Below are 16,995 nucleotides of genomic sequence, written 5' to 3'. Positions count from 1 at the left end.
GCATAGTTGGGAGAAAGGGAGAGGACGGCTCAAAGGGCCATTTGCTGTTCAAATGTTTTCAAGTGAAACAGCACAGCCTGGGCTCCCCCTGACACCCCCAGCCTGTGGGAGACGTTACCCACCAACAAAGTTCTTCCAGGAGAAAGGGTTGTCCTCCTCCTTCCAGGACTCGGGCCAGGCCATGAGCACCGTGTTGTGCTTCATGCCCCCCAGGCCGGCCGACTGGATCAGGTGGGACATGCCGTCCCGCAGGTTGGAGGACACCACCAGCTGGCAGAAGCCTTTGGTCTTCTCGGTGCCCATCAGGGCCCGGATGTTCTGGGGAGAGGCCGGGAGTCAGTGCCATATGCCCATGGCGCAGTCCGGGCACCAGCCCACCACAAGGCGCCAGGGCAGCTTGGGTGGACCCCACACCAACATCACTGCCTCAGGTGAGGCCACAGGCTCGTGGGTGGTGCTTGTGGCACCAGATTCAGGACCCGGCAGGTGCTCTGGGGTCTCCTGCCTGTGTGTGCCTGCGGTGGAGTTTGAAATCCATCGGCAGTCCCATTGGTCTCAGGGCCGGGAGTGTGTCTCTGTGGCTAGTGGCTCTGCCTAAAGCAGACCTGAGCCTTTGGTCTTCTCAAAGAGTGGAGGGATGGTCAGTGCTAGGCATACAACTTGAGGTGGTTCTTTCCACATGACTCCATGTCTCACAAAACAGCCCACTATTTCACTGGAACATGTTGAGCCCGGGGTTAGACACCTGGTCTGTTGAAAACTCCACTAGACCATGTCAAAGCTAACAACTCTTCTAAGAAAGAGCGTGGTACTTCACAGGCTCGGGATGAAATACGAGGTGCACACCAGGGGCCCCGCCATGTGCAGTTTCTGTCTGCTCGGTCACCAGGCATCTGACCAGCCAGCTCAATACCAGAAGAGGTCCAACACAGTGACCAACAGCATGTCTTCCATGAAAGCAATGCCAAGGCGGATGCTGGTCTTCTCCCTGGCCACGCTGAGCAGCCCCGAGGCCAGGCTCAGGCCTGCTTTAGGCAGAGCCACGAACCACAGAGACGCACTCTCAGCTCTGAGACCAATGGGACCGCCCGATGGATCTCAAACTCCTCACGTGTCTGCCTCCTAAAATGGCAATGTCTCTCCCAGGTCTGCCCATACTGCACTGTGGAACACAGGTCACTTGTTTTCTTAAGTCTCAGAGGTCAGTGGACAGAGGAATGTAGCCCAGGATGAACTATACCCAGAGGTGCACCAACACTCAATGAAAATGATGGAGATGAGACTCGGGATCTCTGATAGCCAGATGGGATTCTGGGCTGAATTGATAATGAGCGGAGGCTGTGGAGTGTGTTGGGGTAAGATGCATGTATTCTGCACATAAGACAGATGAGCATTTTGGGGTTCAGAGGGCAGACTATAGTGGGTTGATGGTGGCCCCCCCAAAAGATATGCCTAAATCCTAATCTTGATAACCTGTGGATGTGGACTGAAGTGGAAAAAGGGTCTTTAAGATGAAGAGATCATCCTGCATTACCCAGGTGGCCTTGAATCCAGTGACAAGTGCCCTTAAAAGAGACAGAAGAGGAAAGACAAGAGGCACAGAGAAGGCACAGCAGCAAAGATAGGAAGGGAAGTGTGAGGAACGTGGCCACAAGCCCAGGGACGCCTGGAGCCTCCAGTGGCTGGAGGTTGCAGGAAAGGTCCCCCTCGAAGTCTTGGGAGGGCGTGCGACCCTGCAACACCTTGATTTTGGACTTCTGACCCCAAGAGAGGGAGGATAAACCTGTGCTTTCAGCCCCTCAGGTGTGATGAGTTACAGCCACTGTAGGCAGGACATTCCTACTAAGGGCTAGAGTCACTGCCTCCCTCTGGTTTTGCTGAGACCTCAAAGCCGCTGAGCAGGCAACCCCAGCAGGACAGGGGCCTCCAACAAGGAAGGACATGGATTGAAGCCTCTCAAACTTGGAATCAGTTGACAAGAGTAGCGCGCCATGAGCACTAAGGCAGAGCCACGAGCCACAATTTGGGGGCCACCATCAACCCATAAGGACTCTAAAGAAACGTGAACATCAGGACCTTTCCAAGGTTTGAGCTAAACAGCCTGGGCACCAGGTCTGCAACCTCCTGAGTGTCACCTGCACTGGCTGTCTCTTTAAGTCGCAGAGCAGCGCATATTGGGGCACATTTCTTAAGCAGGTTTCAGTCCTGCGTGTTTCAAACTCAAAGACCACTGTCTTTTTTGAGACCAGTGATAGCAAAACACACAACACTGTGCCTGGGGCACCGGAGATGGGAGACCTTCACCTGCAGCCCAGGCAGACATGGCCTTCCCGCACCTTCCCCGCCCCCCTTCACAGGCCACCTTGGTCCCACATCCATCTTCCAGTCCGAGCCGGTGCCCACCCACCTCCTCGGCCTGCTGGGCCTCGGCGTGCTTGTCCAGGTAGGTCCCCTCCAGCACAGAGCCCACGATGGTGAGGCCCTTGCCAGCCTTGAGCTGCGTGGTGAAGGACAGCAGGCGGGGGTGCTTCACACACTGTTCGGAGTCCAGGTTCAACATCACCAGCACCTGGGGCCTGTGTAGGGAGAGCAGTTACCGTGGAAACTCATTACCACACACTCACCGGTAGACATGTTGAAACAGGTATGACAAGTGAAACAGGTGAACAGATGAGACAGGTGAACAGGTGGGACAAGTGAACAGGTTGGACAGGTGAACAGGTGGGAAAGGTGAACAGGTGGGACAGGTGAACAGGTGGGAAAGGTGAGCAAATGGAAACAGGTGAACAAGTGAGACAAGTGTACATGTGGGACAGGTAACAAGTGGGACAGGTGAACAAGTGGGACAGGTGAACAGGGGGACAGGTGAACAGGGGGACAGGTGAACAGGAGGGACAAAGGAACAGGTGGGATAGAGGAACAGATGGGACAGGTGAATAGTCAAATACCGCCTGGGGCTCCTGCTGTAAACCCCAGTGGGTAGTTCCTGTCTCTGCCTGTTAACACCTCAGGTAAGTGCAGGAGGGGAGACCAAGGCCTTTCCGTACAGATTAAATTCCCTCCCCGATTCCCTTCCCAGAAGCGAGAAGAGGGCACAGCTGCTGCACACTGAAGACCACCATCCGCAGGAGCCCCCAGGAAAGTTCACCCACTCCCCACGCCCACACAGCCCAGGCCCAGCCTAGAGCAGGCACCGCCCTCCGGATGTCTGATCAGATACAAGCTGATAACCCCTCTCCCCCTCAGTGGATGGAGGGAAGGCACTCGGAGCTTCTGAGACACTTCCCTAACAAGAGGAGGACCCGTTTCTAAGTCTGACGTTGGAACAAGTGCTCCGTGGGATCAGCGGGCAGGGCCGCCGGCTCTCACCTCCAGTTCTTGGTGTGCAGGGTGCCGTGTTCCACACGCAGCAGGGCGTAGCGGGCAGCGTTGAGTGACAGCCCCCTGATGCCATCGCCCCACTCCTTCTCGGCCCTGCGGAGGAAGGGGTGGCCACTCAGAAGGTGCCCGCGGGCAGCCGCCCAGAAAGCTGCCTTAGGGTCTCTCTGCACTTCTGTGACAGAGGAGGGACTAGCAGGCAGGCTGAGAGTGGAAGGGGCAGGACATGGGGAGGGGCGCCCTGGCTGGAAGGGGTGGGGGAGGTGACCCTGGCACCTGGGTGGGTCCTCAGATGGGCCAATGGGGAACTGCAGGAGAAGGTGGGGGCTGATGGGCAGGCAGTGACCTGGGCAGAGCTGGCTCGGAAAGATTGGGCTTCACCACATGAGCCTCAGACTGACCCTCCTTCCAAACCACTAGAGCTGGGACGGAACTTCTGGCAGCCCGCCCACCTGCCACCTGGCCAGAGGGCCCGCCTCCCTGAGAGGCCCCACCCCACCCCGCAGGGACCAGGGGGGCTGGGGAACTGCCCCAGTGAGGAACCACAGGCTCTGAGACGCAGGTAACCTACGGACACTATTGCTGCCCACGGCTTTGTTTTTTTTTTTGTTTGTTTTTGTTTTGTTTTTTTGTCAGTGAGGGTTCTGGAAATGTTTAAACCTGTCACACATCAGTGCTGCCATCCCATGGATTTTTGTTTCCAAAAAGCCCGCTAAAATATGGCATGTATACATAGACACAGATAAACCTCATGTTGTGTCTCACAAACTTGGTATCAGCTGACAGCAGCAGATGTGGCAGCTCTCCACCTGTCCACTGACAGGACGATGGCTGCCGCGGAGATCCCGCCCAGGTCCCCCTGCCCCCTCCAGTCCAGCGCACCCCTTCCCCTCCCCCGAGAACACGCCCCGGCTGGCAGGGACCCTGTGGTCGCGGCGGCCGTGTGGCCCGCAGAGCTCACCCTCGGTACTCGATGTACTTGTAGATACAGCCGGCGATGAGCATGGCGAACAGGGCATAGTACCAGGAGCAGATGAACATCAGTGCCAGGCACAGGCTCATGCCCAGGAAGGACAGCGTCCTGGGGGAGGATGTGGTCATCCAATGGCCACAAGTGGGAACCACAGTCCATGCCCCGGCCTGGACCCTGACCCGCACATCCCACACACCGCCTGCCCCATGCCCCAAACTAGCATCTGAGCTGCTGCCTCAAACAGGACTGGTCCCTCAGTGAAACCTTCCTTTCAGTTACTCCTAAAAACCGGCAGGGATGCCTAGCAGCCACTCCTCCATCCTGAGTTGGTTCTGAGGGCTGGAACGGCCTCACGACACCTGCTGAAGCCCTGGCTCTTCAGCTGTGCTGAACGCCCACTCTGCTCCCCAAGGCTCTCTGCACCCCGCGGGGCACAAAACCCAGCACCCGACACCCCGGAACCCAAGACCCAGAGGCCTGGGTCCCACAGCAGGCGTCCCAGGGGACACCCACAGGCACGCCGTCCTCACCAGCCTGGCTGGGGGCTTCCACAAAGGACAGCCCGGGCCCAGCAGCCTCCGGCCTGGCAGACACACCCTCCCTGCGTAGCCTCACAGGCCGCAGTCTTACCAGTGGTAGTATCTGAAGCGTGGGCGCCAATTGGGGGTGCGCAGGAGGGTCTGCACAGCGCACGCCAGGTTCACAAACATGTAGCACATGAGGAAGAACCTGGGGTCCAAGACGCAGCATCAGAGGAGCTGAGCCAGGTCCCACGGTGGCCCCAGCATCTGCTCTGTCCTGTGGGAGTTCCTGCCCACTGCCTCCCGTGAAGCCCTCGTCCACATCACTCCTCTTCCAGTGGGTGTGGGTGTGTGTGTGTGTGGTCTCCCTACCCCTCTCGTCCGCATCACTGTTCTCCCAGTGCAGGGGGAGGAGGGTGTCTCCCTGACCCCTTGTCCACAACACTGTCCTTCCTGGGGGTCTCCCTGTCCCACCATCCACATCACTGTCCCTCCTTCGGGCGTCCCTGGCCCCCTCTCACCCACATCACTTTCCACACCAAATCCCCCTGGGCCCCTCCCTGTCTGTGGTCCCCTGAGCGGGAGGCCAGCCCTAAGAACAGGGCCTCACGCAGTGGCCACAGCGGTGACCACATCCCCATGCCTGGTCCCCGTATGCCCTTGCCGTGCCCGTGCGCAGCTCACATGGAGAGGATGGGGGCCACGCTGTCCAGGGAAGCGATGAGGATGCCGATCTCACAGATGAGGGCCGTGAGCAGCAGGGCCCACGTGGGCTCCCCGTTGGCCTTCCCGTGGCCGAACACCTGCAGGGAGAAGGGACGTGGGCTGGGGCAGGGCCTATGGCCACGGGAACAGCCTGGAGCTGGCTGGTCCAACCCACAGGTCTCAGAGATGCAGCGTACAGAGAAGTGGATTTCCATGATGCACCTGCACCCTACCCCGGGGCCCGGGAAAGAAACCTGACACCCAGAATGGGAGAGGCAGCCAGCAGTGTGCACTGTCAGACCCAGGGCAACACCCAGTATGTCAGACGGGGGTCTCTTAGGATCCTAAGCCCTGCCTCATGGGGAAAGAATTCTGCAAGGACCTCCCTGCAAGGCACCTGGACCTTCACCCACAGCCATGTGGGTGGCAGAACCTTCCAGAAGGTCTGCCCCATGCTCGGACACCAGGCCCGAGAAGTTCTTCCCACACTCTGCCCGCTGCCCAGGATTCTGGGGAGGGAAATTGAGCACGCGGCAGAGACAGAACAAAACACGAAATGCAGACCCAGGGGAGCAGCCCCACCAGCCAAGCCTCGGGGGGAGGGGGTCCAAGGTGGGGCTCCCCAACACCAGGGCCACCTCCCGACGGTCCAGCACGGTCCCCGGGCCGGCAGTGCACCCTCCACGACCTTGTCTCTCCTGAGCGGACAGATGGGAGCCGTGAAAGAGGAAGAAACCCGAGTCTGCTGGGATTGGTTTCAGGAAAGTACGTGAGAACAGCAGACACTAAGTCACAGCAGCACGCTAGCCTCAGATGCTCGATAAATATGAAGGTCGGTGTGTCCCCAAAATGCACCAGCACCTCAGGACAAGACCATGCGTGGAGTTGAGGTCACTGGGCTGGACCCTGAGCCGATCTGACTGGGGTCATGGTACGAACAGCAGAGCGGACACACACGGGGTGGCCATGTGAGCACTGAGGGAGAAGAGGCCGTCTGCACCCCACGGAGAGGCCTCGGGAGGAAGCCTGAGACACCCTGACCTCAGACTTCGGTCTCCAGCCCAGGAGAGGCTCAGCCTGTGCTGTCTAAGCCCCGCGTGTGCGGCCCTGTCATGTGGCACCAAGGCACTAACATAGGGGTGTGACTAACACATCAACGGCCCCCAGTTCCTCCCAGAGGCGTCTGCCCCAAAGGGAGGAAGCAGGGGCTCCAGACTCCGTGGCCCTCGTCGTCACAGGGGGACAGGGGCCCTTCCCACCACCTTTAACCGTAAAGACTGTGCTCTGGGGCAGAACTTCGGGGACGGGACCCTCCAGACATGTTCCCTCCCGGGGTCCTGCTCTCAAAGGGAGCCCCACACCTGCGGGCAGCCGCTCACCTGGAGGAAGGGGACGATGCCGTCGCGGGCGATGGCCTGCAGCAGGCGCGGTGCCCCCGTCAGGCTCTGCAGGCCGGCGCCGCAGGTGGAGAAGAAGGAGCCGATGACGATGACCCAGGGCGACGGCCAGGCCAGCATGCCGATGACCAGGTTCCCCTGCAGGGCCTCCCCGAACCTGTGGGAGGGGCGGCGGGGTGCATGTTGAAAACATGAGTGGGCACAATAGCGCTCCCCCCAAGTAAACGCACCAGCCCTGCTCCCCGAGGGCCCCCAGGAAGCCATGGCTGGCCCGTCCAGGATCCGTGAGGCCGTTGTCACTCCTGCAAGTGACAGACAGTGGCACGGCCTCACTGTCAGGGACCTGCAGCCCTCACACCCGAGGGGCAGATGGACACACAGCTACCAGAAAGCGGGTTGGTGGGGCACTGGCCGCTCTTCCACTGAGCGGTGGTGGGGCCAGCAGGGTTCCCCATGCCTCTCCCAGGATCTCCTGCACCCCCAGCTCTGTCAGGTCTGAGATGGCTCTGTGGTCTCCCAGCAGGAGCAGGATGGACACATCAGACCAAACAGAACCTCAGCCAAGGGACCATGGGGGCCTAGTGCTCTACACGGGAAGTGTGAAGTCCTGAGTGATCTCAATTTCAAAGCTGAAGTCACTCAAGAAAACAGACTCTGTCCCCAGAAATTGCACATAAAAACCAACATACTTATCTCGCAAGATCACGCCTTCGATGCAGGCCCCAAAGAGCATGATGCAGGAGAGGTCTGTGGCTCGTGTCAAGGAAGCCGTGGATGCCACGCGCGGGCAGCAGGGCCCTGGCCGCAGATGGGCCTGGAGCCACCCTGTGCCTGCCCACCCCCTCTGGCACTGCCATGTCCCCGTGGCCCTCGGGCACCTTCCTCACTGCTGAGCTCTGGCTCCACAGGACAGGGCCTCAGGTCAGGGAGGACGTGCGGGCCTGCCTGTGACCACTGCGGGGACACGCGCTCGCTCAGAAGGGACCCGCAGCGGTGAGAGGAAAGGCTGGCACCTCCGTGGCACCGTGGGTAAAACTGACTAGAGCACATGTGGGTGACCATGATGTGATACACACGCAGATACGTGATACTAACATCTGTGGTACACGGCATGTGGTAACGTGATTACTGTCTGTAGTTTACACACAGTATCACATTCGGTAACCGGCTGGAGGCGGTGCCAGGTGTCGTGTTTTATGTCCTCGCGTCATATCAGCACCTAAGGTCCCTCTCCAAGGGACAGATGTGATCAGAACTCGCCTAAACCAGAGCAGCTCACCCAAGCCTGCGCCTGCACCCCGCACACCTTTACCCCTTTAAGGATACAAATGAAAGATGTGGTCACAATGGCCAGGATGGTCCCGGTGGGGATCGACTTCTGGGCGTCCCTGAGGTCTCCAGATCGGTTCGAGCCCGCCATGATGCCTGCAGAGACAGACAGGCACCTGTCAGGATGGATGCAGCCGGGGCCTCAGCTGCAGAGACGTGAGCTGAAAACCACACCTGCGTGGGGCCGCTGTCCCCAGGTCAGGCCTCAAAGAGCACAGCCCATCACTGTGTGTATGTGGGACGGCTGCTGCGGGCACCTGAGAAAGGCTCCGAGTGTCCCCCACACTCTCCACGGGGACAGTGAATCCAACCATGAACTACGTCACAGTCAAGACCAGAGCAAGGCTCAACCCAGACACTTGCCGTTGATACTAAAGCCAGAAGCAACCTCCGGGAGCACCTGGCTCCAACCTCACTTCCCTCTTAGATTGGGTTAATCCAGGTGGCTCGGTCAGAAACTCCCAGGACAATGATACTAATCAATGAATTCCTCATGGAGCCAGGTCTGAATCAAGCACTATAAGATGACCCTACAGTAACTGGAGGTCTCCTCACATTGACTCCACTCGGGGTGCAGTCCTGCTACTCCAAATGTGGATGTGTCACTCCCTACGCCCTCGAGGCTCCCTCCCTCCCTCTGGTACAGAGAGTAAATGACTCCAACTGGGCTCAAAGAAACGCCAGCCGCTGGCAGGTTTGTTGAGTGCCTCATGAGCGTCTTCTAGGTGTGACCCGATGTGTTAGAAGCTCAGAAAGGCAGAGCTGGGTGGGAGTGCTGGTGCAGAGCCCACAGACAGGTGCCACCAGGCTCAGGGAACACCTGCATCCACAGAGGATGTCCCCACGCTCTCCACCCACCAGATCTGCGGCCATCCCATAACACGTCCTATCCTGACAGATTGGGGGTAACGGGGGAACAGGACAAAGACCCCCTAGGGGCCAGATCCACACCCCACCGCTCACCAAAGTGAGTCCATAACCCCGTCTTTAAGGGGAGACTAAAAAGAAGCACCCCTACCTATAAACCCCATGGTTAGTACGAGCTGAGATGAAGTACAGAGGGGCAGGGGAGTGGCCCCTGGCAGGCCAGCTTCCCAGAGTGCAGTCAGGCTTGCTTTGGGGGCCAGGAACCGACCAGGACAGGGACCAGAGGGACAGACACACCGCAGCTACAGGTGTGTCAGGCTCCTGCTCTGTGGGGGGACAGGATGAGGGGTGTCCTGGTGGGTGGGAGGTGGTCTCCAGGAGCAGTGTGTGTGTGAACCTGTGTGTGTGCACACACACATGTGCATATGTACATGTCTATGTCGGCAAGATGAGGGACTCTCACACACTTAGGGCCCTCCCAGAGGCCAGCTGACTCTTGTAAGGACTGGGATGGCTGCAGCGCTGGCCACTCACAGCTCTCCGTGCCCACTCCTAGGTGCCACCTAATCGCGCACGGGGTGTCTCAGTGAGGCCACGCCACAGTCCATCACTGTTAACGACCCTGGCCGCTCAGGAGAGCTCAGGACAAAGCTGCCTGAAACCACCTGGCTTCCTGCGCTCCCCACTCAGAACAGACGGGGAGCAGACTGCAACTTCTTTCCTGGGCCAAACAGGAAAGAAAACGGGGCGGGGGAGAAGGACAGGGTTGGGTACGTTAGAGCTGAGGGCAGAGCCGGCCCGGCCCGCCGGAGTGCCCGCGGCCTCACCGGTCACGGAGGGAAAGTAGATGCCGACCAGCATGGTGAAGTAGGTCATGATGTCGGTGAGCACGTAGGGCAGCTTGCTGTTTCTGCTCTCCTCTGGCACCGGGACCGAGGGCGTGCCCTGCTTCTCCACAAACACGCCTTTGTCCGTGTACACACTCCACAGGTTATCTGTGTGGGAAAGGATGGGTCACAGGACTTTGGAACCTTCTACCAGGGCTCCCGCCAGCCGGAGGCCCAGCAGATGCACCCGGCATGCTCAAACTTCACACCGGGCATCAAACTCAGAAACATCTCTGAGGACTGTTCACTAGTCACTGAATGAAAGATTTCTGTTCTACAGACACGTGTGCAGATTTCCCTTGAACAAGCGTGTCCTAGAAGGCTCTGGGAGAGGTCTCCAAGTGGAGGGTCAGACAGCAATCCCCTCACACAGGTCGCCTCACTGGTGGAGGACCCCTCAGGGGCAGCGATGACCCCAGCCCCGCACACAATTAATTGAGGTGCCACCTTGAGTCCACCTCCTACTTATGTCAATGTACCCCTGAGCAGATCCCAGCTGGCTGGGCTATAGCCTGGAGGTCCCTCTCCTTTCAGAACCCCTTTTCCTCCAAAACCCCCTGTTGCAGAGCCCATCCCCTCAGGGGCCGCCCCCTCCATATGGATCCCGTCCTCCCATAGAGACCCCCAACCCCATAGGTCATGTCTATGTCTCTCTCTCACCTTTGACCTATCCCTGCTCCCTCAGAGTAGGGCACCCTGTCTCCACTCTACCCTCCTGAGTGACCTGTGAACAGCTGCCCCTCCAAGGACCTTGCTCTGCCAGAACCAGAAGTTGGGGCTGGGCCACTAGCCGGGGGCCTCTGAGCATCAGGATCCCAGGCTGAGAGATCTGTGGGCATGTGCAGCCCTGACCATCTCAACACAGTATAGCACCCCACCTCCCGCCAAACCCACTGTCATCACTGCCCCAGAGGGACCCATGATATCCATCCACCTCGGGGCAGACAGCTTAGGGACCCCGTGATCACGGCCTCAGGATTATTCCACTTCCTCTTCCATACAAAGTCAGGCCTCTCTCCTGGTGTGTGTGTGTGTGTGTGTGTGGGGGGGGGGGGGGGGAGTGCCAATTTCTCATCACAGAAGAACTCAGAGACAGGAAAAACCAGTCCCCACTGGTTAATTACTCCCCTTATTAACAGAGCTGCTATGAAATCCTAAAGCCAAAGGATCCAGTGGAGCCCCTGACCGGTTGGATTCCACAAGCAGCTGCACCTAGGGCCTGGGAGAAGCAGGCCAAGCAGAGGCCCTGGCAGATCAGCACCAAGGAAGGGGTGGCACAGCCAGGGGCCGGGCAGCAGCTCGGGCTCCCGGGGACTAGGCTCTGGGCAACTCGGCCCCACCGAGATCCACCGGGCACTCACCCAGGAAGACGCCGCTGGCCACGCCGGGGATTCCCTGAATCTCCGTGAGGTTGTTCTGGGCAAAGTACTCGTCGCAGATGGCGCTGGGCATGGAGTTGTTGCAGAAGAGGCCCCAGAGCGCGGTGGTCACCGTGCCGTTGTTGTTGGTGACGACTTTGGCACAGACTTCGAAGTTGCGTCTCGACAACGTGCGGTTCCCAAGCAGACAGACCCTGGAGAGGAAGCGGGCGTGAGGGCATGTGCAGGACCTGAGAAATGACTCCCACCACTTTCTTCAGTGACGCTGGAGGTTTGCGGTGGGGAGTGGGGGGTTGGGGGGGGGGGCCTGCCAGTAGCTGCTGACACTCTCCGTTTAGCATAATGGGAACATTGGCAGAGCTGCTGGAAATCAGCGTTTAAGCAGGAGTCCAGCTCTCATGCAGCGTGGGGCTGAGGGACGGTCTGTCCTGGAGCGAATGGGACTATTCTCACCTAGGTGGCTCCCTCCACATGGAGACAGGAGGGGTTTGGGTGCCAGCCCCTTCCCAGCCGCCCCCATCCTGGCCAGTGGGCAACCTGATGCCCGAGCACCAGCCGTACCACCAGCTTGCTCACACGCTCTGTGACCTAGGGCCACTTCCTTGTGACTTAGTGTCCTCATTCAAAAAGGGGGACAAGGGGAGAACACACTGGAGGGTTTTCATGAGGACTAGGGGAGCAGGCCGCAGCCAGGAGGAGATCAGGTTGCCTGACCATCCTCCGGGACGCCAGCCAACCGATTCGCCCCCAGGCCTTTGCCAAACCTCCCGTTCTGGCCTTGCAAGTGGCTGGCTACAAAAGCAGCCTGACTGCTCATCCCCAATGCCGGGGGGAGAAGGTAAGACTGCCAGACACACGGCCCCACCACTCCGGGCCCCCTCCGTCATGCCATCAATGACAAGACGGAGGACCGGGACTCACGGGATGTCGGGCGGGTCGAAGGCGGACTTGATGACGCCGGCGTAGATGGCGAGGATGGACAGCACCACGCAGGCCAGGAACACCAGGGCCAGCTTGTTGACGTACTTGACGCCCACAAAGACCACCATGGCCATGAGGGCCAGGGTGCATGTCCCATACACCCTCATGTTGTGCAGCATGGCCACCGCCTCGCCCTCCGGCGACTGGGCGTGGATGATGGACGCGCCAGGGGAGATGTAGGTCTGTGGGACAAGGTGGGTCAAGAAGGGCTGCCTACCCATCCCCGCCTAGAGGATGGCCACGTGGGGAGAGGGACAGGGCCAGACACGACTCTGAAAGGTCCTTCTCTGGGGGGGCTTAGCGCTGGGCTCCCTCCTTCCCTGAGGACCCCCATACTCCCAGAATGCATCTACAAGGGACGCTCGGGGACATAAGGAACAAAAGCTGCGAAGAAAGGTCTGCCAGAAGCTCTGCCCTTTGGGGGTCAGTGCCAGGCGAGGGGAACCAGCCCAAAACAAAGCACTTACCAGAAAAATCTCAATGGTCCCCAAAATGTACATGGCCCCTGCGAAGGTCGTGCCCAGATAGAAGCAGAGGCCCACGGCCCCCCCAAACTCCGGCCCCAGGGAACGTGATATCATGTAATACGAGCCACCAGCTGCAAAAAAAAACAACACGCCAGACAGGAAATGGGGTTAAGGACACGTCGTGTACCGTGAATGTGGACTTCACAGAACAGACAGCGGCTCTGGCAGTTGTGACCAAACAGGTCCTGGGGGCAGAACCGTAAGTCCGCACATTGTGATGTAAAACCAACACTTTCACCCTCTTAACTTCTGCCCCAAAAGGCCTGAGGACCCAGGGCCGCTTAAGCCTCACTTCTGCGTCACCCCCAGCACTCAGATGACACCTATGCCCCACAGATCGGTCCCTGGCCATTCCGTCGGACAGCGAGTCCACCCTCAGTCACGACCAGGAGACAATGGGTGACTCTGGAGAGCCTGAAGGACTCCTGAGGGCATGCCCTTCTCTCTGAAAAGCAAACCTAAAAGCCAATCTGCCAAAGGAATCCTCTCTCCATGAGAGCAGATCACACCTCCTCCTCAGCACTGAGTGTCGGGGCCACCTCCCAGCTGGACGTCAAGCGAAGGCAGACTGGTCCCCATGCCCAGCCAGTAGCCCATAGGGGCTCACACTCCATGGCCGGGGAGGACGGCCAGCAGGAGGATGGCCAGCGGGATGACGGCCTCTCCACGGCTGCTGCATCTTGTGAGGCCTGAGTTCTGGGAGAGGGGCGCTATTCACGGACTCGGGGTGCAAAACATGCTGGACCTCCCTTATACACACGGGCTGCACAAGCTTCAGGGGCACAAGGGGGCACCGTTTCAGTTCCTGAATCCAGGTGCCAAGTACACTAGAGGCCTCTGTGCCTGCACCTTTGCTCCTGAGACCACACAGCCTCAAGCCCCGACAGCCTCAGGCACAAACTGGGCGCAGCACGGGCCCACCTGCCTACCCACCTTCCTTTCTCTGCTGAGCTCACTGCCCTGTAGGCACTGCCTCCAAGGGATGGAAGCTTCACTGCCAAATGGGGGAAAACAAACAGCCATGATTTCAGGGCTCAAACACCAGTGAACCCTGCAGACCAGAGCCCCACCCTCCCGCCCCCATCTCCCAGGCAGTCTCTCCCTTGTTCCAACCCCTTGGTCAGACAGCGTCAGAGGCAATAAATAAAGCCTGTGGCACTTCAGTTTTGTTGGTTTAGAGAGTGATGGTTTGTGGGGATTAAACTTCAAAATCAAAGGGATACAGCCAGTCATAAAATGCCAGCTTCTTGTCCAGACAGCAAAGGCATGTTTGACAAGAAAAAATCTTGGGGATGTTGATGGTTCCCGTTCTGAGGAGCATCCCAATTGCACAGCAGCCTCTGAGCACTCCGGAAGGCGCTGAGGCACCTGCCGTATAACAGGCCCCTGGTCTTAGCAAAGCCCATGCCCCCAGGGGAGACAGGGGAAGAGGCCCCGGGACACCAGGGGCACAAGCACTCAAGAGTCCTCCTCGTGAATGTGAGAGGCAGCAGCTGTGTGAGCATCACTACCCAAAGGCAAGGTCACGGCCGACAGAAAAGGCCTGGCCAGGCTGAGGACGTGCCTCTCCCACCCACACGACCCCTCTAGGCATGGAGATCTCTGTGCTCAGACATGAATGACTGGCAGCGACCTCCAGGTGGTAAGGACATGTCCACACTAGGCCTTCTGGGACCGGGCCCCACTTCCTGCCTCATCTTCTGCCTTGGGTGAAGGGCTCATGTCAAGGTCATCGCCAAAATGAAAGTGGAGCATGCACGGAGCCCAGGCCTACTCACAAAAGGCAGGCTTCGTTTCAGACAACCCAGCCCCCAGCACCCCTCACCTGGGACCACGCCATTGGTGGCAATCGCACTCATGGAGATGGCCGTCAGCATCGTCTGCAAAAAGACGGGGGACCCTTTTAGAAGAGCACTTCTGAGGGCCGCCCAGCGACGAGAGCCCAGCAGCAGGCTGGGGCCAGAGCCCAGCGGGCCCAGCTGCCTGCTCCCAGCGTGATCACAAAAGGGCTGCTGAGGAACCAGCAGGCAGGGCTTCCGACAGGACTGCAGCCCCAACCCCGCATTCACTCCCACTGAGCTCCCCAAACTGAGCTCCCACAGGTTGCCCAGAAAACACCTGGCTCAGGACCCCGTCCAGCTCTGAGGGGCCAGATCCTACCTGGGTGCCCACCCACCATGGGGTAGAAGGTGCCCACCTGCTCAGGAAGCAGCAACACCCATGGGTTGGGGGAGTAAATATTTTAGAACCTAAGGACCATAGGAACAGCCTGGAAAGTGAAGGTCCCAGTGAGCACTGTGCCCTGGTTCCTGCTGGGCCGTGTCTGCCACCTGAGCAAGGCCCCACCCAGCTATCCTGCTTTGCATCCTTTTCTGTGTGTGCCCGGCACTACTCCAGACACTTTACGACTCTTAAACGTAAAAAACATATTGTGTCCCAGGAAGAATGCAGTGAGGCTGTTTAGCTCAGCGGTCCGCAGACCACTGGTTGTCTGTGAGGTCCGAAAGGTTGGCGGCTGCAGGGTTAGGTGACCACACCACAGCTCTGGGAAGCCCGGGGCAGCAGGGAAAGTAGCCTGAGAGGGGCCCGCGGACACCCACTCATCTGCATGGTTTGAATTCTTTGGACAGCCGTCTCCAGGTGACACAGGGTAACACAACAGCTTAATCACCCTCCTAACAATCAAGGAAGCAGGGAAACTGAGGGCCGGGAGGAGGCACTGAGGAGCGTCCCGAGGTTAACGCAGAAGAGACTGTGTCCCTAGCAGACAGGCACACAGGTGCAGAGGCCAAGTGGCAGGTCTCACATGCTGGGGTCAGGGCTCAGCAAGTTGCCAAGCATGTGTCCCGTCCTATAAACGGGGCCCTGAACATGGGCAGACAGTCCAACTGGAAGGGGACCAGGTCAAGGTGCAGGACTCCTGTGCATGGTGACAATGCTTGGTGAAAACCCTCGGTTGCCCCTGTATTTCTGCAGGTGCAACTAAGGAAGGCTCCCTGGGCTGTGGGACAGCCTGGTCACAGCCCCCAGGCCACACCCAGTGCTCACAAGGGCATTGGTGAGGCCCTGGGACAGAATCCAATGGTCAACCTCAGAGAGAGAGCAGTGGACAGGGGAGAGCCCACATTTGTCCACGTGGCCAGGCCCCTGGAGTCCAGCTGCCACCGCCCCAAACCAGAAACAGCCTCGGCACTCACGCAGGTGCAGCACATGAACACGATGAGGAAGGACTCCAGGACGCCGGCCACGCCCACGATCCACGTCAGGCGCAGGAAGAGGATCACGCCGAGGATGTTCTGCAGGCAGGGCAGGTAGACGCCGATGAAGGTGCCCATGCCTGGGTTCTGGGAGAGAGAGAGAGAACAGCGGTTCCGGGGAGGCCAACCTCAGTGCCTTCCCTGGGGACCCCTCCCCTGGGAGCTCTGGCTGCACCCTCAGGCCCCAGACAGAGGTCCCAGGAACAGGAGGACAAGGAAAGGGACCGGCGAGGGCGGAAAGCTTCAGCTGCCTGGACCTGGGGAAATGGCTGAGGGGAACCACACCCCAGAGTAAATGGAAGCTCCAGGAGACTCCAGAGCAGGACCCTGGCTGCCTGGGAGCAGGCTGGTCTTCAGAGAGAGACCAGAGCCACATCATCGCCAGGGAGCAGAGCAGGGAGCAGCCGGCTGGGCCTCCCTCCGCTGCGAGGGGAATGGCAGGATGGTGGGAAAGTTTGGGAAAAGATGGGAGCAAAAGACTCCAGGCTCTGTGTATTACGACTGCAGCTCTGGGTTCCAGACCCTCAGGAGACCACAATATGAGGAGAAGTGAGGGCCATGAAAGATGGATAAAATGGTCATGCTCCCTAAAACCACAGAAGGTACAAGGACCCCAACTCTAGGCAGATATCAGCAATTACTCAATCCACATGGAGAAAGAGATCGGGGGCACCATCAAGAGTTCAGAGGACTGGCTGCCTGGGCACACTTCTTCCCCACGTCCACAACTGCAAACACGAAAACAGGGCTGGGGTGCTGCTGGACACGGGTGACTGCGGACGGACAGTGCCGGG

At 59.0% G+C, this 16,995-nt stretch overlaps 1 protein-coding gene across 2 annotated transcripts in view; it reads right to left on the bottom strand.

Moving 5' to 3' along the window:
• The window catches only part of SLC12A7 (solute carrier family 12 member 7), a 49,759-nt gene that overhangs the window by 8,322 nt on the left and 24,442 nt on the right, over positions 1-16,995 (bottom strand). For both annotated transcript variants that reach the window (XM_084882058.1, XM_084882059.1), the window contains exons 4-18: positions 16,142-16,288; positions 14,770-14,824; positions 12,885-13,015; positions 12,358-12,599; positions 11,419-11,630; positions 9,998-10,165; positions 8,301-8,399; positions 7,664-7,721; positions 6,957-7,131; positions 5,557-5,675; positions 4,982-5,080; positions 4,340-4,459; positions 3,370-3,474; positions 2,408-2,576; positions 123-318 (exon numbers count right to left, since the gene is read on the bottom strand). In XM_084882058.1, coding sequence (XP_084738184.1) covers positions 123-318; positions 2,408-2,576; positions 3,370-3,474; positions 4,340-4,459; positions 4,982-5,080; positions 5,557-5,675; positions 6,957-7,131; positions 7,664-7,721; positions 8,301-8,399; positions 9,998-10,165; positions 11,419-11,630; positions 12,358-12,599; positions 12,885-13,015; positions 14,770-14,824; positions 16,142-16,288 — 2,095 coding nt within the window. The remainder of the gene's footprint in view (positions 1-122; positions 319-2,407; positions 2,577-3,369; positions 3,475-4,339; positions 4,460-4,981; positions 5,081-5,556; positions 5,676-6,956; positions 7,132-7,663; positions 7,722-8,300; positions 8,400-9,997; positions 10,166-11,418; positions 11,631-12,357; positions 12,600-12,884; positions 13,016-14,769; positions 14,825-16,141; positions 16,289-16,995) is intronic.

The sequence above is a fragment of the Pipistrellus hanaki genome (genome assembly GCF_964339955.1).
Source record: "Pipistrellus hanaki genome assembly, chromosome: 4".
Classification (NCBI taxonomy): Eukaryota; Metazoa; Chordata; class Mammalia; order Chiroptera; family Vespertilionidae; genus Pipistrellus; species Pipistrellus hanaki.
The sequence above is the reverse complement of the archived record's forward strand: the minus strand, read 5'-3'. Positions and strand labels throughout refer to the sequence as shown.